The sequence below is a fragment of the Peromyscus californicus genome, unplaced genomic scaffold (genome assembly GCF_007827085.1).
Source record: "Peromyscus californicus insignis strain IS unplaced genomic scaffold, ASM782708v3 Scaffold_4__1_contigs__length_199733344, whole genome shotgun sequence".
In the NCBI taxonomy this organism is placed as follows: domain Eukaryota; kingdom Metazoa; phylum Chordata; class Mammalia; order Rodentia; family Cricetidae; genus Peromyscus; species Peromyscus californicus.
The window spans coordinates 2,220,429-2,244,545 of NW_026294562.1; the positions used below are offsets into that span (position 1 = coordinate 2,220,429).

The 24,117-nt window shown below is 42.4% G+C and overlaps 1 protein-coding gene across 4 annotated transcripts in view; it reads left to right on the forward strand.

Annotated features, from left to right (window-relative positions):
• The window catches only part of Shtn1 (shootin 1), a 106,222-nt gene that overhangs the window by 3,940 nt on the left and 78,165 nt on the right, over positions 1-24,117 (forward strand). For all 4 annotated transcript variants that reach the window (XR_008212984.1, XR_008212985.1, XM_052712929.1 and 1 more), the window contains exons 2-3: positions 10,810-10,862; positions 21,241-21,301. Coding sequence is in view for 2 of the 4 variants with exons in the window: in XM_052712929.1 (XP_052568889.1) it covers positions 10,810-10,862; positions 21,241-21,301 (114 nt within the window). In the remaining 2 variants the exon portion in view is untranslated. The remainder of the gene's footprint in view (positions 1-10,809; positions 10,863-21,240; positions 21,302-24,117) is intronic.

The following is a 24,117-nucleotide window of genomic DNA, read 5'->3' on the forward strand; positions in this document are numbered from 1 at the left end:
GTTTGGAACCTGGTGAAGTGTGGAAGAGTGGTTGTCATTCCAAAATACGGGTGTGCCTTTCCCCCTTTCTTCCCTCTTTCTCTCCCCGCTTTCATGCTTCTCAGTGCTAAGGATGGGACCCAAACCCTTATATATGTTGGGCAAGTATTCCGCCACTGAACTACCTAATAAGGGTATTCTCAGAAAAGACCAAACAATGACAATGAAAACCAAAAGTGATGGCCATTCTTGGGCAAATGCTACTTAAAACAAATATTCTAGGGTAAGATTTTTATTTTTTGAGATATGGTCCCAGGAAGTTCAGGTTGGCCTGGAAGTCTGTAAAGCAGATGATGACCTTGAACTCCTGATTCTTCTGCCTCTACTTCCTGAGTACTCAGATTACGGGCATGTATCACCACATTCCAGTACTTATGGTTGGTTAACACAAAGCTGATTCTTAAGATTCAGCTTCTTTCTAGAGCGAAGCTAGTGACTCATGGGTGCTTTTTCCAGGAGTCCTTTAGCTTCTGGGGAGAAAACAGTGTGGCATTATTGTGACTGAAAGGGCCTAGACTGTTGCATGACCGTATTAGTACATGAAGCTGAGATGCCAGCCCTGGGCAGTCCATCCAAAGCCACTCAGTAGAAGACAATCTGAAATGCTGTGGCTTCATGTACAAATGTGGTTTTTCAGCACTGTTTTTCTAAGTGTGGTCCAGGAATGGCCTGTTTCTGAGTCACCAGCTGGTTTTTAAAATTGTAGTTTACGTCCAAGGTCGGTGAGCAGTACTATGGAGATAGTGTCTAGGTCCTTCAGGAGATGGGCCTCCATGGGCTGGAGCCAGGCCTGGTGCTCGGAGCTCCCATCTTTATTAACACTACTCCCAGGGAACTGGATCTTCCTTTTGTTTTTAAAATATTAATATAAAATAAAAATGAAACATACAATGTTCTCTTTCTTCTAACCCATTGTTTCTCAATCTATGTTTTACTATCACTCTAAAGAGAAGTTTTATACCATGACCTTGGGAGGACCAAGGTTTTCCTTTTCCTATTAAAAATCATGCTTTCAGTAATGGACTAGAGTTAAAGTCGTCTATATGAACTTGTATTAGCTTAGTGTAGACATAGATTGTTACATATAGAAATATGTCTGTTTATGTTATATATATTCAAGCATATTTATCACTCAGAACATGGGTGCTAATGATGCCCTCCAAAAAAGAAATAGTGTTCCAAAGGGAAATGGCTGATTTTATGATCAAGATACCCAAATATGCAAGCTGAGCTTGGGACATCCTGTGGTTCCCCAAACTAAGGAAGTGTTCAAACTAATATTCTCACATGTTGGCAACAAGAGACATAGAAGCCAACTGAAGAATTGTCTACTGCCCAAAGTTAGAGTAATTAAGAACAAACAAGATGTAACCCACAACACAAAATAATGTGTGTGATGAAATAATGTGTGTGGGATGTGATGAAACTGACATTTTATCTCTGATTTTCTCTTAAAAATCTTGACGTCTCATGTGCTCTTTTTTTTTTTTTTCCTCGAGACAGGGTTTCTCTTTGTAGTTTTGGTGCCTGTCCTGGATCTTGCTCTGTAGACCAGGCTGGCCTCGAACTCACAGAGATCTGCCTGCCTCTGCCTCCTGAGTGCTGGGATTAAAGGCGTGTGCCACCACCGCCTGGCAAAGTCTCATGTACTCTTAAGGAAAACATCAGAAAAAAGTCTGGCTGAGGTAGATTCACTCCTTTAAGCTGTCAAGGTCTCAGCAAAGGGACAGGCAACAGTCCAGGCATGGTAGTGTCACAGGAGCATCACAAGTTCGGAGTCATTCTCAGTTATACAGTGAGTTTGAGACTAGCCTGGGCTACTTGAGGCCTTGTCTCTCCCACCTCATTTGGAAAAAAAACAAAAAACAAAAAACCTCGAACCAAACAACCTGCCCCCAAATTAAAAAAAAAAATGCTTTAATACAACAAGAAGATTTTGTCAAAGTCATGAAAGTGGGGACCAAGGCGAAGAAGCACCTAAGGATATAAGACATTTAAATGGAACGTGAAATCTCATTGTAGGTACTGGAAAAAGAACGTATGTTGTTGAATAATCTTTTTGCACACTGTGAAGATGTCTTTTTGCCAAGGCGCCTTCTGACTAGTTTAATAAAGAGCTGAATGGCCAATAGCTAGGCAGGAAGAGGTTAGGCGGGACTTCTGGGCAGAAAGAGAAGAGGGGGAGATGAATCCAGGCATGAGAGAAATGCCAGAGGACATAGAGAGGAAACAAGAGGTACAAGGTGGAAGACAGGTAAAAAGCCACGAGGCAAAACATAGATTAATATAAATGGGTTCATTTAATTTATAAGAGCTAATGGGACAAACCTAAGCTATAGGTCGAGCTTTCATAATTAATAATAAGTCTCCATGTTGTTTTTTGTGAGCTGGCAGCCCAAAGAAAAATGCTTCTACAGACATAGATAAAACTAGGAAGTCTGAATAAAATGTGGAATTTGGGTTATCACAGTGTGTGAATAGGGCTCAGAATTCAACAAATGTTCCATACTAATGCAAAATGCATTAGGGGACATATAGGAACTCTTCACATTCTGGAGCCCCTGCCCATAATGTCAATGGATCTCACTGTATAGATTCAATCAACTTCAGATTGAAAACATCTGAGGCTCTCCTCTGGCCTCCATGGGCACCAGGCACACATGTGGTACACAGACATGTATGTGTGCAAGCAAAACATCCCTGCACATAAAAAAATATATAAAATTTTAAAAAGAAAATACTTGATAAAAAGTTCTCTTATAATTTGTCTCAAATAATGTGATATAACAACTATAATGATATAGAATTCACATTGAATTGGACACTCTAAGTAATCTAGAGATGACAAAAGGTTACAGGATGGTAATTGCTGGTTACAGGTAGATAGCCAATCATTTTCTGTTTCCCTTTCTCCTTCCTTCCTTCCTTTTTAGAAACAGGGTCTTACACTATAGTCCACGCTGGCCCAGTACTCAGTATGAAGACAGGATGACCTCACATTTGCAGTGGTCTTCCTGCCTCTGCCTCTCAAATGCTGGAATTCCAAGACCAACAGACAACAACCAACCATAAGAAACATTTTGGGATCTGAGTGTTCATGGTGATCCTAGAGAGAATCCCCTGCTGGCTTTGCTGTCTTCTCAGTTTTTTTTTTTTTAACATATCTAAGTTTTTTGTGTGTATGTGCCTGTAAGTGTGCATGTATAGGTGTGTGTGTGTGTGGGTATGTGTGTGTGTGTGTGTGTGTGTGTGTGTGTGTGTGTATAGCTGCAGGTGTGCAGGTATACATATGTAAGTGTGTGTGTGTGTGTGTAGCTGCAGGTGTGTAGATGTACATGTGTAGGTGTGTGTATGTGTGTACCTACAGGTATGCAGGTGTATGTGTGTAGGTGTGTGTGTTTATGCAGATATGTAGGTATATTGTGCAGGTGTGTATGTGTGTATGTGTAGCTGCAGGTATGCAGAAGCAGGTGTATGTGTGCAGGTGTGTGTGTGTGTGTGTGTGTGTGTGTGTGTGTATGTATGTGTGTATGAAGTGTGGGTGTACATGTGCCATGGAGTTCATGGTGAGGTCAGAGGACAACTTGGTGGATTTGGTCCTCTATTTTCACCTTTACCTGGGTTCTGGGCCTCAAACTCATGTCACCAGACTTGTGGCAAGCTCCTTTACCAACAAGTTCCTCTTGCTGGCCCAGGGTTCACTCTCTGTACTGGACTTTTGTGGGGTCTAAGCAGTAGGTGTGGACCCACCATTACAGATGCCACACAGAATAGTTTCCCTGCTCCAGGATCTCCATACACTCTAGCCACTCACTGCTCCTTTCTCAAACTGCTAATGACCACAGATCCCTTTATTGCTCTTTCCAGAACATTGCAGTTGGACTCATGCCGTGCATGTAGCCATTCATATTGACTGTTTTCATTTAGCACTAGGTAGGTCTTTTTGTGGCCTGATAGCTCACATCACTTCACTGAATAATATTCCATTGTATGGATGTACCACAATTTGTTTATTCATCCACTTATTGAAGAACATCTTGGGTGGTCCTAAATTTCATCAATTATGAATAAATCTGTAAACATTCGTGTTGGTAAGGTTTGGATGTCTCTGTGTCCTATGATTGTATCATAGTCCTGGGATAGGGAGCTAGTGAACCTGCCCTGGGGCTGTGATCTCAGGAATTCTCTGTACTCCCTCCTCCAAGGTGTTAGGCTCTGGTAAAGCAGTTTCTCTTGAGATCAGGTCTTAAGAACAGAGTGGCAAGCTGGGCATGCCTTTAATCATAGGACAGGGAGTCAGAGACAGGTGGATATTTGTGAGTCTGAGAGCAGCTTGGTCCATGTAGTAAGTTCCAGGTCAGCTAGGACTATGTAGTGAGAGACCCTGTGTCCAAAAAAAAAAAAAAAAAAAAAAGTCAGGAACAGAGTTCGCTGAGCATCATTTGTAGAACAACTACATCTAAAGGAAGTAGCAGGAAGCTCTTAGGGTTCTAGGATATGAAACAAAAAATCTTTTCCCTACCAACCTATCCTTCCAATTCCCCACCTCTAGGACATTTTAAACTCAAATCTGTACAAATTAAGCCTCCACATTTGGGCAAATACAGCCTAGATTTTCCTGTCTGGGTTCTAGTCCTCCAGCAGGGATTTCTTCCAGGCACTCACTGCCATGAGGTGTATGCCTCTGTGCTGCCCTGTGTCTCCAGTGGCAGGGGTGGGGCTTGCCCTGTGACCTCAATTCTCTGGTGGATCTAAGAGGATTGTTGCTGTACTATTTATTTGGTTTTTGTTGTTGTTATGGAGATTGTGTGATGTACAAGCCTATATGCTAGAAATCAGACATACATATATGTAGTATACATTAATATATATATGTGTGTAATAGATATATCGACTGTAAAGGTACTTAGTTTCCTTCCTTCCTGTTGTTTAATTTGAAGCCATTCATATGGTTTGTTGAGAGTTCTTCAGCATTATTCTTTATTAGCACTGACATGTGTTCCACCCAGTGTTGTTGAAGCTCAGGCTTGCTATAATTCCTTTCCTGATAGGAAATCTGTCACCTTTGTTTTTTTTTTTTTATCAGCTTTCCCAGAGGTTCCCCCACCCCTGGCTTTTATAATGATTTAATTAACAAGTGAGGTATAAATGGCTTCCCTCTCAACTCTGGCTCTAAGTGGAGGATCCACTGGGACATGAGCAGAAGGGGAGCCTGTCCTAATTGAACAGCGCCTTTATGACTCTAGCCATCATCTCCCATTAGCAAGGTTTCAAGGCTCCCTGATTCTGACAGGCAGACTCAGTCATGGATACAAATCTGCATTAGGAAATGTCAGGATACAGTGTTGCTGTGCTTTTCTTTCTGGATACATTTGTTTGTTATTTAAGACTTCCTTTTTATTGTGTCATGATGTAGCATATGGTGTGATAGATAGACCGTGCCTGGTGAGGAGAATGCTTGACTATTGAGGATATGCTCAAGTGAATGCAGATTCATTCTTCCTCCTCAGTCAGTGCTTACTTTAAGTCAGGCACTGTCCTAGATGCAGACGTCTGGGTAGATAAAGACGTAGTCTTTACCCTAAAGGACTATTTCCCATCTAGTGTGCTGTCAGGCTACACACTGACTCTTACCAACATCAGTTGCCGTGAGTGACTCTGGGAATCAGTAGACACGGTCTACCTCCACTTCCTACTGTAGGCGTGACATCTTTATGCATCCATATCTTCATTTCTAAAATGGAGATGTTAATATTTGGCTTGATTATTTTGCATCATATGTTTGTATGAGCCTTTTTGTTCATTCATTTGGCATAGGTGTGGACTCTGTGTTTAGTATTCTGATGACACAGGCAGAGCTCATTCAATTGAGTGGGGAGAAAAGGCAAGCAGACAGATATGTGTGCAGATAACTTACAATGTTATGCACAGGGATTTAAGCAGAGTATAATACTTGTTTCACATCTTGGATCTTTTTGGATTTGGGAATATTTGTATAGAATTTACTATTTTATTGTTCCTGATTTGAAAATGTGAAGTCCCAAATGCTCCAAAATCTGGAACTGTGCCTTCGAAAAGTTTTCAAGTTTGGAGCCTTTCACACCTCAGACTTTGGTATCTCAGGGTGCTCAGCCTCTATATGAGTAGGGTGCTCTGGTAGCATATTAAGATGTAAGTGCTGATTTTGCTCAAGACATACAAGAAGAGCTTCCTAGAAGAAATGACAGTTAAATTTCATTGCAAAGGGAGAAGTTGGGGGAGACCTCATGGGTAGAGCAGAAAATATTTCCAGAAGCTCTGGAAAGTATTGTTCAAAGTGTTGATCTGGGGATGATGCTAGAGGGGTAGGGCGAGTGGCCTGGCTGGCACCCAGAGGTTTGCTAGGTTTGGAGGGCTAAAACAGGCAGGTCTGGGTGACTGTGATGGCTGTTGACCTTCTCCAGAGGGGGTGTTGGCAGTTTATAGTTAGGAAGTTGAGTTGTCATGTTTCTGAGACAGCTGTGTCTATCTACCTCATTGCTTCCTGGGCTGGCTGTGTTGTAGTTTGTGACTTGGGAAGAAAAGGGCTGTTGTGGAATAGAATATTTGTTTAACCAAGTAAATATGTGTTACATTTGTGTTGCAGAATAATTGTTTAACTATGTAAAGTTACGTAGCATTTGTTTTTGTTGTATTTGTTTAACTATGTAAAGATGTGTTGCTGTTTCACCTTGCCTGCCTAAGGCACCTGATTAGTCTAATAAAAAGTTGAACGGCCAATAGCTAGGCAGAGGAGGGATAGGCGGGGCTGGAGGGCAGAGAGAAAAGGGAAGCCAGCCAGGCCACCTGGGGCCAGACAGATAGACATAGATGAAGCAGGACATATAGAATGAAAGAAAAGTAAAAAAGCCCTGAGGCAAAACACAGATGAATAGAAACAGCTAAATTAAGTTATAAGAGCTAGTGCAACAAGCATAAGCTACAGGCCAAGTATTCATAATTAATAATAAGTCTCTGTGTCTTTACTTGGGAGCTGGTTGGTGGCCCAAAGAGAAAGCCTGCTACAGATGGCTTCCTTCAGCATTAGGATTTAGAAATGGAAAACCAGCGTGATTCTTGAAACACGTGCTCTGCCTGATATTCTCCTTGTTTTCTCCACCATCCTCTCTTTCCGTCTATTTCATACTGTTAAGCGGTTGTTCCTCACACTGACTGCACATGAGGGAACTCACTTCTTTAAAAACAAAGCAGAAGAGATGACCAAACTCTACCCTGGACTCAGTAAATCACCCTGGGGTGGAAGAGGCACCCACCGTGGAGAGGGGTCCAGGGCCTGTGATTGCCAAGCTCTCCAGCTGGCTCGAGTGTGCTTCTAGGATTGAAAAGTCTGGTTCTCAGGCATGCTTCCACGCCCTTGCCAGGATTCGTTGTGACAAATGGCTTTTAATGTGTTAGCTTGCTTCCCCACTCCTGCTTGGTGGAGATAGTAGTCTCCTGATGGGGGGTGGGGGGAAGGGAAGGATAAACGTAACCTTGAAACCTAGGACATTCTTTTGTTATTCACTCAGGATCTGGCAAGCTTTGCAGTTTTGGTAGTAATTACCATGGCTGACACTGAACAATACCAGCATATGTTAACTCATTTACTCACCAGGATAAGACTACCAAATCCATATCAGGAAGCTGAGGCTCAGTGAGATGAACTGGCTTGCTCAGGGACTCCTAGCCAATATGTGCTCATCTATTTACTGTTCTGTCTGACATGGTGACATACATAAAGCTGGTAAACTGAGGTGTGAAGTCTTTCTGAACTGTGTCTTTCCTGTCACATTTGTGTGAGGCATTGCTTCAAAGGATAGCTCTTGCCAAACTTGAGCTGTGCACACTTACCTTAAATGTTTCAAACTGCTAGCCAGTTCTGAAGCAGTGAAAGAATGCTTTCTGTAAAGCCTCTTAACATGCCATAAAAGAAGTAGCTGAGGGGGCTGGAGAGATGGCTTTGAGGTGAAGAGCCCTTGCTGCTGTGTTACAGAGGACCTGAGTTTGGTTTCCAGCACCCACATCAGGTGGCTCCCAACTACCCCCAACTCTTGCTTTAGGTGATCCAGTGCCCCCTTCTGGCCTCTGCAGGAGACTGCACAGACACACATACACATAATTTTAAAAAAATGAAGTACCTTAGTAACAGAGGCCATTTCATTGATGATGACAGCAATATACCTTAATTAGGATGATACTTATTCATATGTATGCATTTGTGTGTGTGCATGAATGTTGTTTTGGGAGTGAGCTTTGGTTTTTAACTTCAAAGAAATAAACATTTTTCATTCCTTTTGTGACTCATCCCCCTGCTATCCCCGACTGTGACCAAGGTCATTATACTCTTCCTGTATTTTCCCTTACTTAAGTACTTGCTTTTTGTTTTATGTTACAGTTGCACATAGTTATAAGAAAGCATCTTTTCTGTGGTTTCTATTAAAATATTATAGGTGAAGGGTTCTTAATTAATGCTTTTAACAAAGAGCCAGCAATTAGGAGTTTACCGTGTTTTGTCTGAGTCTATTGGCAGTATAATGGAAGCGTGGTGTGAGTATTTTAGAAAAGCTTTCCAAGCCATTATTTGATCTTGTAAATAGAAAAAAAAATCTTATTTCTTAATGTCAATACGAGATTATAGTTTTATAAGCCATTACTGTTTATATGTATGTCAGTAAAGTAGGTCACTAATAATTCAGTGTTAAATCAATTTTGGTGTGTGTGTGTGTGTGTGTGTGTGTGTGTGTGTGTGTGTGTGTGCACGCACATGCCATAGTTCACATGTGGAAGTCAGAGGACAACTTGGGAGTTGGTTCTCTCCTTTCACCACGTGGATACTGGAAATTGAACTCAGGTTATCAGGCTTGGTGGCAAGTACTTTTACCCTATGGGCCATCTCACTGGCCCAATTTTGATTTTTAAATTTCATCTATAGATACGTTAAAATTTTTTAAGTAAAAAAAAATTGTGTGTGAGTCTGATATATATGTGTGTGGATACAGGCATACATGGTAGTCAAGGAGCAACCTTGGGGTCAGTCCCCACAGTCTACCTTGTTTGGGGTAGGGGCTCTTTTGTTATTTACCACTGTGTGTGCCGGGCTAGCTGTCCCTCAAGCGACCAAGGATTCCCCTATCTCCGCCTCCCATCTCTCCACAGGAACGCTGGGATTAGAGAGGTTTGCTGCTGTGCCCGTCCTTACAGGTTCTGGGGAATCGAGCTAAATTCTTCCCATCTGTGTGGCAAGCAGAGCCATCTGCTTAGCCCTGCAGGTGTACTTAAATGCTAACTGGTTTAAGTCAAAGTCTGTCAATAAAATATTTTTTATCTTTTTGTTTTGAAGCTGTATTAGGTAGAATAATGGTATTTGGGGCCATGACCATAGTCTACTACCTATTAGCATCAATACATATTTCGAAATCTCTTTCTTGGTTTTTTGTTTGTTTCTGTTAAAGGGGCCACATATCAATGATTTTCTAGATCCTAGGGCAGTTTGGTTCATACTCCATTGTTTGAATGTGTGTGATGAGCGTTGATGAGGAGCCCGGGTGCAGAGGGCTTCATTTTGTATATCATCTACTCTTTCCTGTTGAAAACGTGAATGTTTTCTGAAGCGCTCTGTCTTCATGTGTGTGTTCAGAACTGCTTTATGAGTGGTCTAATGCTTGAAGCCTTTGGCGGGTGTGTGCCTTCTCTAAGTTGGTACTGTAGTGCTTACTTGGCGGTTCTAGCACTGCCGTCAGTCCCCAGCCCTTCGGTCACTGCTTGTCCCTTACCATGTGAAGGGCTTGTTTCTGGGGCATTCTCTGCCCTGTGGTAAGCATGCATTGCTAGAGCTGATGACCAGGTAAAACGGGATGTTCTTTTTAGGGAGGGAAGGTTGAGACAGGGTTGTTGAGGCCAGGGTGGATCCTCCTGCCTCAGTCACCCTGCTTGGTGCCCATCTGAGATGCCATTGAAGTTATTGGCCCCAGGCTTTTATTCCTGTCTTTAGATTATTACTAGGAACAGGAACCCTTTTTAAAGAAAACTGAGCTACTCGCAGAAGATAAATCCCAGTTAAAAGTTTTACAAAGGCGAACATGCAGCCTGGTGATAACCTAGCTCTCAGTGGCAGGCTTGTTCAGTGGCTGGTGTACTAATTAGGCTGGTCTAAGAGGCTCTGCCTCGTTGTTATCTTAGGCCATTGTCCCAAACTTCATAGGCTCAACTCCGAGGAGGCCTAAAAATGGTGTTTTACTGAAATATGAACGTGGGGTTGGGGTCAGGTTACTTCATGAGCACTTCCCCACGTGTCTGGGAATCTGCATTCCCACCTCAATGAAGTGACGGTTGCCAGTTTCTGGCCGTGTCTTGTCTGGAAACAGATATTCTCAGTCCAATGTCCATCCCATAAACCTTCAGCTCCGAATAAAGTAGACAAATGATACTGTGTTGAGTGTGCAAGCCTACTTTAATTTCTAAGTAAACCTCTGATTTTAGCACCCAGGTGGATTAGTTTTGGGAGGCAGAGCAGTACACAAGGCAAGTACTGAGATCACAGAGGAGGCCTTTTCAGATGTCACTTCTGGCCTGTGGGTCTTCCTGATGACTCTGAAATTCAGTGTGGTGGGCTCAGAGCCTTGAAAGCAAAAGCCCTTTGGTGGTCTCTCCACTCTGCTGAACGTAGTGGAGAGTTACTGGGGGTCAGCTGAGTTCACAGGTCTTCCCACAGTGAACTTTTGAGTTGTAATGTCGCTTTTTTTTTTCTTTTAGCAATAGGCGAATATGAAGACCTTCGAGCAGAGAACCAGAAAACAAAGGAGAAGGTTCGTACTGTACCCCTCCCTCCCTTTTCTTACAAGCGTGAACGCCTGGGCAGCATAATGCATTGTTCAGCCACCAATTTCAGTTAAGTGTGAATGAGAGAGGTTTTTTTCCTTTTTCTCTTTTCTTTTCTCTTGCATGTGTGGTTCAAGCTAATATCAACTCCAGGCTCCAGATGGTAAAGAATAGCAGGCATGCCACAGTAGGCACGGCCCTGGGAGATTAAGTACACAGCTAAATGGGTAGCAAGGCACCGGGCCAAGCCACACAAGTCCTCAAGAATTGTTCTTTCCCCTAATAGTCAGACTTGGGACGCTGGTGATGGACTCAAAGGCTGGAGACATTTGCCTGTAGGACCCAGGCTTGCTGGGTCCTGGAGGGAGCTAGGCATTGCTATTTACCCAGCTATCCCTATACACCGTTTGTGTGCATTTGTTCCTGCTGTTTGTGTAAATGATAAACCAGAAGTTGAAAAACACCCAGTGTGAGTACAGGGGAAGTAGGGTGAATATTTTGATCTGGAAGTTTTGTTTTGAACTATGAAATAAATGAATTCTGTTTATTTTTGTAATCTCTGTCCTTTTTGTCTCTACAAATATTTTCTTAAGATTTAGGAGTGTTTTCTGTGTATGAGAGCTTTAAGACTGTAATCCTAGCACTTGGGAGGCTAAGGCAGGAGGATTATCATGAGTTTGAGGCTAGTCTGGGCTACAGACTGAGACCCCATATCAAAAAGCAAACAGAGATTTACGAATGTTTGTGTGCATGGGCATACATGCATGTGCTTGTATGTACATGCGTATTTTCCCTCCTGTCGACCTAGGGGAAAAATAGAAAAATGGAGGAACTAAATGGGAAACATAAAATAGGATAGAAGAACACAGACTATGGATTTGTTTTAAAATATAAACGAAAGTTATATATAAATTTAAAATGTAAATATGGGTTTTTCTTACTTATAATCAATAAAAAAGTGCTTTTATCAAATAACATAGGCAAAATATTTTTTAAAATGTCAGAAAATAAATAAAGCAGCCTGAGGTGGTTTTAATAAGAATGAGATTATGATGTCTCATCTTTCTAATTTCAGAACAAGGGTTATAACAAGACTTAGTAGGCAGCTAACTAGTTATAAAATCTGCAGCATATTTGTACTTAATTTATTGAGCTCCTAAGAATCATATTAGACTTTTTCAATCATTAGATTTGCCAGCCACCTAGGCATAGTTTGGCTGGTGGTGGCAATGGCAGGTGCTTTAACTCAAATACAGTTACATTTGCTTGTTAGATCATTATTTTAAACTTAGTCTTTAAGGCTCTCGCTTTTTAACAGTATTTATTTTATCTTGAGTATGTGCATGGGTGTGTCTATATGTGGATATGTGCATGTGAGTGCAGGTGCCAGAAGAGGCCAGCAGAGGAGTTCCTAGTGGTTGTAAGGCACCCAGTGTGAGTGCTGGGTACTGAACTGGGGTCCTCTGTAAGAGCAGGGACTGTCTTCAAACACTGCACTGTCTTTCCAGCCCCTCCTTTGTGCCTTTATAAATTCATCTTTGGTGTTCTCTGAGATCACATTTCCTTTCCTCTCTTAGGCTACCAGGGGAATGGTAGATGATTTTTAAAATTCCATTCGAAAAGGGAGCTGATACATGTATCTTATACATATATAAGGCAAGAAGGCCATGGAGAATAGTTTGAAAAGAAGATTTTCAGTTCTGTTGCCCTAACTCCCCCAAACACAGAAGTCCCAGGGATGTAAAGTAGTCAAGAGGATGTGCTTAGACCCTGGTGTCTGGCATCTCACAATTTTAAAGTGAATTTCCTGGAGAATGCTCAGGGAAGACAGTGTTCCACCCTTTGCTCAGACTTCAGCTCCAGGAAGAGGCTGATGGAGTCTGCGTTGCATCTGCCTTTTGGCTAACAGGGAGGGGAAGAGCCAAGCATCTGCTGCTGGGCTAACATTGGAGGGGTTCATGCAGGAGGACAGTTTGACCTTGTCTAAATATATAAGATGAGCAGGCACGATGGCTCAGCAGGTTAAAACACTGAGTTTGATCACCGTCCATGGTAGAAAGTAAGGACTGATTCCCAAAGCATGGATGTACACATACCTGTGTCGTACACACACACGTCATACACCCAGAACAAGAATAGATGAAAAGCATGTTTAAGTAAGATGGGAGGAGGGATAGAAGCTGGAATGTCTTCATATGGCCAAGAAAGGAAGAGAAGGAAAACCCTGCAACAGAAGAGGAAAGAGACTGTGTGCTTGGCTTTGTTTTTATTTTCTGTTTCTTAATCCGTGATTATCTGTAGACCTTGAAGTGCCCTAAAAACGAGTGGTTCTGTAAACCCCTGCTCTCCCTGTTGGTGTGACCACCACTGTTTAACTCAGAGGCACTTTCTTCAGTGTGGTTTGCAGTGAACTGTCTGTGGTGCACGTGGGATTATAGGTTGGTTGAAAGAAGGACTGGGAATGACCTCGGCCCAGTAAACTGTTTACTTCTTCTCTGAGCAGAGGATGGCCTGACGCATTTGCAGCATCTGTAGGCATTATTGACCCGTTTCTGTCCTAATTCTTTAAAAGTAACTATTAACAGAAGTGAGAAGAAAAGAAATGAAAGCAATATGGAATGCTGTGTGTTGGGAAAAACAAAGAAGAGTGAGTGGTTTTAAGTCTGCCCCACTGTTTACCTTCTATTAAAAGACTGGCTTGCTTATTACTGCAGATTTTTCCCCAAAGTGGGGGGTGTTACAAAGGAGAGAAGCATATAATAAAAGCCTTTTATACGACATAGAATGAGTAAAAGCAGCTTTAGTTCCGGAGGCAGTAAATGGAAGACACTGTTTTTTCTGGGAAAGCACTTTCTTGTGCCTGGCTGCATGAGCTTTATCCGGTCTACATCAACAAATACACGCAGCCATCTTTCCTCTGTGGGGTCCCAGCCTAGAGTTAAATTAAATCCATTGTGGATAGTCATTGGAAGAATTCCTTTTTGTCATAGTTAGTTCAATGTAAGGAAATTTGGCAAAATAGAGGAAGGGGGGGAAAATGGCAAGGTATTACTCCCGACTGTGTGTCTGCAAGTTTATTTATCCTTGCTGGCAGGCCTTGTTGTCTCGATGGAGAGACAGCAGATCTGGTTCCTCTGGATAAGACCTTCTGGTGGCTGCTGCCATGTCCCTGTGGATGTAGGTTCTGCAGAGGAGGCAGGTGCTCAAAGCCACTTTATTTACAGACTACTATGAGACATCTGTGCCCTCTTATCTCCATGACAAAATGGTTCAGACTGTCTTAGCTTCATTTTACACAAGCACACATAAGGACTTGAGATACAATGAGTTTCCTGAGAACCTACAGGTAGTTAGTGACAGATTCTGAATTTAAACCTGGATCTTATGCCCTCCATACTACTCTTTTACAAACAGGTAAACTTAAGGGGGTATATTGACTCTCTCCACAAAGACTCTAGCTTTATTTTAATAAGTGTGTGTGTGTGTGTGTGTGTGTGTGTGTGTGTGTGTGTGTGTATGTGTGTACCTGCAAGTAGGCATTTGCATGTTTGAGGAGGTCAGAGGACAACCTCAGGTATCATTCCTCTGGTATTGTCCATTTTTTGTTTGAGACGTGTTCTCTCACTGGCTTAGAACTGCACCAAGCAGGCTGGGCTAGCTGGCCTGCAAGCCCCGGCATCCACTAGGCTCCGTCTCTTCAGTTCTGGGGTCACAGATGTGTGCCACCATGCCCGGGGGTTTCTTTTGTTTTTAAATCTGGGTTCTGAGAGTAAAACTCAGGTCCTCATATTTGGACAGCAAGCTCTTTCCTGACTGGACATCTCTTTAGCCATTTTTTAATGTTAATGTATGAATTTTCCACAGCAAATTTTTAGACCCAGTACTTTTTCTGGGTCATGATTATACCATCAATTAGTTTGTACTGAAAAACTGAAAATTAATCCTTTATTAGATAAATTCACATATGTATGTATACACATAAATTCTGGCACCATGCACTCAAAGAAGGGGAATAAAAGATTGAGGGTGGACCAATGGTTGTTGTTGCTGCCTGTATTAATTTACTTGGTATATGTATATGTTATATGAGTATGCATACCATAGCACATACGCAGAGGTCAGATGAGAACTTTCTGGAGTCAGCCAGGGCTCTCCTTCTGCCATTTGGACCCAGGGATCTAGGTCAGGTCATCAGGCTAGGAGGCAATGGCTCTGACCTGCTGAGCCATCTCCCCAGCTCTGGACTAATGGTTTAACTGGTTTTTTCCCTTTGTGGCCCTTTCCCCACCCAACAGTGGATGTTGACCATTTTGTGGTTCTTTTTTTTTTTTTTTAGAAGTCTTTAAAGATGGAATCAGAATTTGTTTGAGCTTGTAAGGAAAGTGATTGAAGGAAAAACCTTTGGCTGAATGCCTTCTGGTCACCATAAGGAAAAAAAATGCAAGTTTTACCTTTTAGTAAAATCACTAATGAGGGGACATAGACCAGTTGACAGATAGCTGTGATGTTGCCATTGTTGTGTGAGTCTCTATAGATTGGTGGGATGAGAAAAGACAAAATGACATGACCCATGCTTTTTCCCATGTACAAACTTTTAGTCTCTTTTAATAATGGATTTAAATGTCGTTTAAGTCTCTTCTAGCTCTTTTACAAGTAGAGTTGTTTTTTGAATAAACCATCTGTGTATTCCTCTGTGCTTGTCACATCGATCAAGAGAATTTATTATTATCTCAACATTAAACAGGAAAGAAGCACGTGCTGTGGGTTTTGGTAAAACAAAAACCTTGAGATTGTTTATGTGTGTCTTCTGGTTCTTTAGCATGAGGATAAGTGGGAACCATGAAATGGACTCTTTTTTCCATTATTTTTGCCCATTTTCCAAATGGTATCATAAGCGAGCAGTATGTGAAAAAAGGCAGAGAACCTATCACATTGGTGTTAACAAATTCTTCTAAATCTATATTTGGGGCATGCAAAAATAGATGAGTGTGTGTTTTGGAATCAACCGAACAAATGTGCTTCTTTAGTGTGTCTCCCTCACCATATTCAAATGTTAGTAAGGACCTTCTCTTGTAACTTGCTTGAAATCTTTGTCATAACCGATTAGGGTTTTTTTTTCCCCCTTTCCTATGTGGGGTCGGGGAGCCTCATTGAGCTTTGAATGGAATGGCATTCACATTTCTCAGGGGTTGGTGGTGTGTGTGTGTGTGTGTGCACTGTGTGTAGAGAGAAGGAGATCTGTATAATAGAAGACTGTCTACCATTAGATAGTATTTATGTTTAATATTATGTTCAGAGATTGAGTTTTGAAATGCATAAATGTTTGAGTGGTTGATTAGAAGTCGTTTGGGTGAGCTACTGTCACAGTGCATCAGGCAGTTCTGTCAGCCTGCCAGGAACAATGAATGGAAGAGAACGAGGCAGACACTTCCAAGACTTGTTTCAAGAAGCAAGATATATGATAGTGTTTGCATCTTGGCTCGGTTATCTATTGTTACAATTTCATCCTCTCGTGTAATATTCAGAGGTGAAGGTCCCAAGTACATTATTTTTCAAAAAAAAAATCAATAAAGAAGCCACTCTAGAGAGCAAGATCTGCATCCATTATGCTAACTGTTCATGCATAATACATCCACATACATGCAGCTTCTTTGAGATGGAGTGGCAAGTGGTTGTGCCAGAGAAAAAGTAATTACTTAGCAGTTTGAAAGTGAAAATGAGTCTCTCATTAACAGCAATCTATCCAGAAACAAAGAGCGAGGGTCTCAGTTCTGATGACATGTGTTTCCATCACACACACAATACCTAGACTTTGGAGAGTGTCGTGCGACAGCTTGGGTGGGGGAGGCCACTCCTTCTTTATCGCTTGTGAAAATTGGAGGGAAAGAACTTTGAATTGGAAGAAAGAAGAACTCCAAAAGAGAAATGGAGCAAAAGGAATTCCATGTAGTGGGAATGACTGAATGTACTGAAGGATAAGCCTGTACAGATCCAGAAAGCACAGGCCAGAGAAGCCAGAGTCACCTAGATGGAACAATAGATTTGGCGGTCCTCTCACTACCCCACCGAAGATTCTAAAACAGGCACCGATGTCTAGTTCTTTCTGATGCTGTAAGTTTCCATTTTAAAATAGTGTGGCTGGGATATTGCTGTGGGGCGGGACCAGAGAAACTTCTGGCTACAGGATATAAGAGGAATGAACTTCTAAAAGAGATGGTGTAGGGTTAAACCTATTTCAGGCAGTATAACTGCCCAAGCTCTGTCTTTATAAGTCTACAATCTTGTCTTGTACCACATGTTCTGGGTACTTACACCCTGTTCCTTTCATTATTGTTTTTTGTTGGTGGAGCCTAAGTTTTGTGAAACTACAGAATCTAAGATGTTCCCCACCATGCCCCTGTCGGTGTTGAGCACAGTGCTTGGCACTAGAGGTAGATTTGTTCAGTGCACAGAGACATCCAATTATTCCAGGAGGTAATGGCTCAGAATTTCACTTCAGTCAGCTGCAAGGTGTTTGCCTACTCGTCTGTTGTCTTCTATCCTGAAGGTGCGTGGAGATGGTGTATGGGTTCCAAACTGTCCTTTCTACTAGTTGACAGTTCTGTTGCATGTGTGTGCCCAGATGATAAGATATTAGTGGAAATCAGACACAATTTGGAATGTTGAGGTTTTTATTACATAAATCACACACAGCCGATTATAAATCTTGTCTACATCAATCCAGAGCTTCTACTGAACCTGGATAAAGAGACATTTATGTTGACAGTGTTGGCTGATAGGTAGATGGAGAGCAAGCAGGGAAGATACTAACTAGTTCATGCTGGAAGGACGTTCGGCAGCAGCCCAGCCGACATGTGTTCTCAGATCCTGATGTGGTTTCACACACCAGGTGAGCTTTCACAGGCCGAGATGAGCCTTAACAATGAGATCTGGAAAGTAGCCTGGGCTTCTCCTACAAAGGGCTTTCAAAACCACCAAAACCAACTTCCAGTCAATCCACCGCTTTCTAAAGAGTCAGAATGGCCTCTGCAGACTCACTGTAACATTATTTGGTTTGCTTGGAGCAGCCAGCACTCAGGCCGCTGGGTTCAGCTCCAGCCTTGAGCTACAGAGAATTGTTGAGCTTCCTGATGAAGTGATGTCGTCCAAAGAACATCTGTTGCTATTACAAAGTTTTCATGAGCAATTCTCAACACAAAAAGAGACGGTCTTTACAGATGGGACAGCTGCATGAGCAGGGCGGAGGAGAGGGTAGGAAGGATGGGGCGTCTCTGTGGCACAAAGATGCAACCCTGCAGCAGAGCCTGTGTTCACTGTAATGTCTCTGTGTCGGCAGACCAGGAGAAAGGTTGCAGGGTGTCTCCGCCTTCTCCTGAGATGATGCTGCAAATGGATGTTTGCAATCTTGCTTGGTAAACGGGTGCACCCTTCGTATTTCGATCAGTTCTGGTGTGGAATCAGTAAGCTGCATTTGCTGCGTGTGTAACCCCTCCCACCCTTTCAGCCTTTCAGCATAGCAGATGGTAAATTCAGTGGCTGCCAGTTCTATCATAATGTGGTTGCAGAAAATAGAAAGCAAAGCATCACGAAGACCCCGAGAGAGCGCAGCTGGGGTTGGGAGACAGCTTGTGTCTGTCAGCAACTAGAGGTTAGTATGTGTTAGACTCTATAGAATCGTTTCCCTGCACCTTGGCCTGAGGTCTGTTATTAACCCGAGTGTCTACCTAAGAGCAGTGAGTACTGGCATCAAGTCTTCCCTCTGGCCTGCTGGACCGGGCCTGCCTATGAAGGCCGTGCAATATTTCTGAATAGGAAATGGGAGTCCTGTTGGTGGTTGGTGTGTGAAGGCCTTTTCCAGTCTGACTAGGTAAAGTGCTGAGCTCCATCCATGTTTACATTCTCATCAAGTTTCAGTGAAAACTGGGCACAGAAGTGGGGACTGGATGCACCTTTAATTCCTTTAAATGGAATTTTGAGAGGCACAATGGGAGACTCAAATGCCTTGAAGTTATAGCAGCACCCTGGAGCACCATCTCAGGGAAGAATCTTCTTCAGGGGACCTTGTACTTGCAGAAATGATAGATGGTGAAATGGAGAAACGGTGAGGAAGTAAATGCCAGCTGTGCTGCCCCAGGTGACCAGACTGGAGTCTTCTGGTCTCATCAGAAATTTGGATTCTATTTGTGTCTTCTGTTGTGCATTGTTGGAGTGGGATGGGCAGCCTGGTGGGAGTTTGGGGGAGGTCCAAAGTAAACAGGAGCCAGTTACAGAAAGTAAGAGGAACATTCCAGAAGCAGCTGGCCGGCAGTGCCACGGTTGCTGGTTGTATGGTCTGTTGTTGCTCATTCAGGTGTGAGAATTCTGTGCTCTGAAAAGAACTTTGAATACATGAGAAACCGCAACAATAAGTGTAGTTTATCTGTTAAACTGGAGCTAGGAACTCAGAGAGACAGGTTGTTTGTAGCTAGAGTTTTCCTGCCTGGCCCACAGTCAGGACAAATCTCTGACACCCGCCAGTCTCACAGCCATTCAGACCCGACCAAGTAAACACAGAGACTTATATTGGTTACAAACTGTATGGCCGTGGCAGGCTTCTTGCTAACTGTTCTTATAGCTTAAATTAATCCATTTCCATAAATCTATACCTTGCCATGTGGCTCGTGGCTTACTGGCATCTTCACATGCTGCTTGTCCTGGCTGCGGCTGGCAGTGTCTCTGACTCAGCCTTCCACTTCCCAGCTTTATTCTCCTCCTTGTCCCACCTATACTTCCTGCCTAGCCACTGGCCAATCAGTGTTTTATTTATTGACCAATCAGAGCAACACATTTGCCATACAGAACATCCCACACCACACATGTACTCCCACAAGGCCACACCTCCCGATAGTGCCACTCTCTTTGAGCCTCTGAGGGCCATTTTCATTCAAACCACCATACTTATATCAGACAGATGTTGCTAGAGTTTTCCTGCCTGGCCCACAGTCAGGACAAATCTCTCTCACCTGCCAGTTCCAAGCCGCTTAAACCCGATCAAATAAACACAGAGACTTATATTGGTTACAAACTGTATGGCCGTGGCAGGCTTCTTGCTAACTGTTCTTACAGCTTAAATTAATCCATTTCCATTAATCTATACCTTGCCACATGGCTCGTGGCTTACCGGCATCTTTACATGCTGTTTGTCATCATGGAGGCTGGCAGTGTCTCTCTGACTCAGCCTTCCACTTCCCAGCTCTATTCTCCTCCTTGTCCCGCCTATACTTCCTGCCTGGCCACGGGCCAATCAGTGATTTATTTATTGACCAATCAGCAACACATTTGACATACAGACCATCCCACAGCAGTTGTTTGTGTTTTTACAGAGGGATTCCCACAGGAAACCTTAAACAGCATGCCTTCTGATGAAGATAATCTTTAGTCCAGCCTGACTCATTTATGGGGACATAGGGCTAAGCTATGGTCAGCTTTACTGACTCAGCCCCGTGCACCTGTTACATGTGTGGTGTCCCCTTCATGGGTGTGTCCTACAGACAGATGTGTGTGTAAGTGTGTATGTTTTGAGCATGTGAGTGTGCAGGTGCCCACATACAAACACAGAGGAGGGGGAGAGTATCAGGTGTCGCGCTCTGTCACTCTCCTCCAGGTCTCCCGCAGTCTCTCTGTCTCCATCCCCCCACATCCAGCTTACATGGATGCTGAGAATTTGAACTCAGATCCTCAACCTTGCCCACCCAGCACTCTTATCTAATTAATACTAAGCCATCTCCCTACCCCTGAGACAGGCTTGAGAGCTTAGCGGTTCTTTTGTGGAACAGGCCATATGTATTTTCTTAAAGGAAGAGTTCATTTTAAGTCAAGGATAGTCAATTGGTCTGTAACCAAGGAGATAACCAGCAGTGAATGATGACTTATCTTAGAAAGTCCTAGAAACTCAGCTGGGTAATGGTATGCATCTCTAGCTAGGTGAGCAGTACCAACACTGGGTGTGCTGGGGCTGTGGAAAGATTTTTTTAATTAATTTTATTTTTAATTATGCATCTGTATGTGTTTGTCTAAGTGAGTGCTGTGCATCCTAGCACAATACCCTGGGAGGCCAGAAGAGGCCACCAGGTCCTCCTGGAGCTGGAAATAGTCACTTGTGATCTGCCTGGCATGGGTGCTGGGAACTGAACTGGGGTCTTCTGTGAGAGCAGTATGCACTCGAAGCTACTGAGCTATTTCTCCAACCCCCAAAAGATATTGTGTCTGGGAAAAAAAGGAAAAGAAAAAAGTGCTGCTGCTGTGTGTGTTTATTTTTGCTTCTCACCTTGTTACAGTTAAATTTTATCATATGAATTTAACACTTCTTTTTCTTTTTCATTCCAGTGTGACAAGATTAGGCAAGAGCGAGATGAAGCTGTTAAAAAACTGGAAGAATTTCAGAAAAGTATGTAAGCACTTCTAGTGCAGTAATAATCACTCGGCTTTGGGATTGTGTGAGCACATTGAGACCAAGCTGACTGAAGGCATATGATCGTTTTAGCAAGAGAAAACCATCCCATTTAAAAAAAAAAAAAAGCCCTGGCATCACTGTGATTTTGAAAGTAATGGAATAAGCATTAATATCCTTTAAATGTCTTATAAAAATGTAAGCTTGTGGTAAGAAAATTTCACTATGGGAAAAATCAAAGGAAAACGAAGTTCACTTGTTATCCAGACTCCTTGAGAAAAGGCAAAGTTAATATTTTATGTTCTATCTATGTGGCCTTTCCTTTATGAAATACGTGTTTCTATAGAAAAGTGCATATTTTAGATTCCATTTTATAGCTCTCTTCTTTCAGTAAATAGTGTATCTTTGTGTGTCAGTAGAAATATAGGCCAGTTCTAATTATTTTTTTAGTCTATAGTATATAATACACACACAAGTATATAAACTATAACATTGTAAAGTCCCTACCCTTCCATGTCTTCGAAGGCCAACCTCTGCCACAGTTGTATATGCAGTCTGTCATTTCATGGTCTTATATTTTTGTTTATACCATATGGATCATGAAATAATGTGTATAATGTAACTATATGAAGGGCTTTTTGGTGCTTAAGGTATCATTTGTCATAAAGTTATATTGATATACATAGCTGTAATTCATTTTCATTATACTGTAGTGTATTATGTGAATATGTTGTGATTTGTTATTGTTGGACCCTGCACATTTTGGGGCAGCTCATCTTTACACACATTATTTGGATTATATATAATACATCATCTATATAGTAATATGGTGCTATGACTTTGTTCACTCATCATTGTTTCTATTTTGGGAGGTGGGGTTTTGAGACAGTTTCTCTGTAACAGTTCTGGCTTTTCTGGAACTTGCTTTGTAGACCTGGCTGGCTAATCTGCTTGCCTCTGCCTCCTGAGTGCTAGGACTGAGGACATGCACTACCACTGCCCTGCTGATTGTTTCTATTTTTTTCTTTTTCTTTTTTTTCCGGAGCCGAGGACTGAACCCAAAGCCTTGCACTTGCTAGGCAAGTGCTCTACCACTGAGCTAAATCCCCAACCCCTCTATTTTTTAAAGTACTATCAATAATTCCTGACAGATGCTCATGTCTTTATAAAGTCTGATTCGTTTCTTAGGTTAGTAGGTTAGTTCAAGGAAAAGGAACTGTGTCAGAGATTTATGCAAATTTGGGCATATAGCTACCAACACTTCATTGCATATTTATAAATGTACTCTTAACGATAGAGGATGGAGATGCAGTTGGGTAGCACAGCCCCCGCCTAGCACATGTGAGGAGGCCCTGGTTTGAGTCCCAGAACTTCCAGTCAGTCAGTTCCCATCAGTCAATCAGTCTGCAGAAAGAGACTTTAGGAAGCTATGAGTATGTCCATGGCCATCGTGGTGGCAGTGGTTTCAGAGGGAATATTTATCCCCCACTCATCAATCTGTGTATATTAATTATATAAACTACTTACACATCACTTAGACTTCAGTGAAATGGTTAAGGAAAGAGCAAAGAGCAGTTACCGTTCTTTTCCAGAGTTGGAGAGTTTAAAATCACTCTCACTGAGTTATATCCTCAGAAAAGCAATAGTAATTTTCTTCCAGATTTTTTTACTGTTATTTTTTATGTGACATAAATCTGTTATTTATCCCCTAAGTCAGAACATAGCTGATCAGATCCAAAAGTGTCATATGGGAATATGTCATGGGCAAAGAACCAGACATTGCAAGAAATTAATCCTCTCCCTTGCAAGCTGGACCTTTCTAGATCATTCTGCAAGGCTCTGGTCAGGCAGCATGGGCTGGCAGAGCACTCAACAAGACATGTTACCATTCTGAAAAATGAAACAACTGTAAAATGCAGTAGTTAAACTTCACCAGCCAGTTTATTTCATCATCTGACTACAACAAAGACCATCATAGGGTAATCTTGTGGGTGTTACTGTCTGTGGAACACAAGGGACTATGACAGAAATACCGCTGGTCTGTGAATGGACAAATGGCAGTTACATCAACCTTCCTCATCTCTATGTAGGACTGATGGCATCCAAATGAATACACTTGGAAAGAGCAAGCCCATGGGTATTGTGGCTAGTTAGTGTGCTTGAATTATTGATAGTGGAGTGGTGTTCTATGTGCAGTGGCCTGGTTCGGGTTTCCTACGGTTCAGTTTACCACAGCATGTTTTGATACAGGTAGGTGGTGGGGATTTGCTTCCTGTATTCAGCAGGAATGAAAACAACTTTCCCACATTGCTTTCACCTACCACGCCCCTTCAAAAGTGGCTTTTCCTCTAAATACGCTCATCGTTCTATGAGCAACTCAGATTAGGACCTGAAAGGATTCATTGAAATGCTAACACAATAGTCACTATTGTTAGATGTGTTTAATTTTTACTTTTATTAAGCCTGGTTAGTTAAAGTCCAAATGGCAGGAAGTCAGGATGTGAATTCTTTAAAGAATATTTCTGTACACTAACTGTGAGTGTGTGAACACATGTGGAGGTCAGAGGACAACATGTGGGTGTCCGTTCTGTCTACCATGGGGGTTCTGGAGATCAAACTCAGGTCATCATGATCCACTGAGCCATCCTGCTGGCCCCAAATGTGAATTCTTTTTTTTTTTTTGTCCCCTCAGTTTTTTGTGACAGGGTTTCTCTGTGTAACATCCTTGGCTGTCCCAGAACTCACTTTGTAGACCAGGCTAGCCTTGAACTCACAGCGATCCTCCTACCCCTGCCTCCTGAGTACTGAGATTC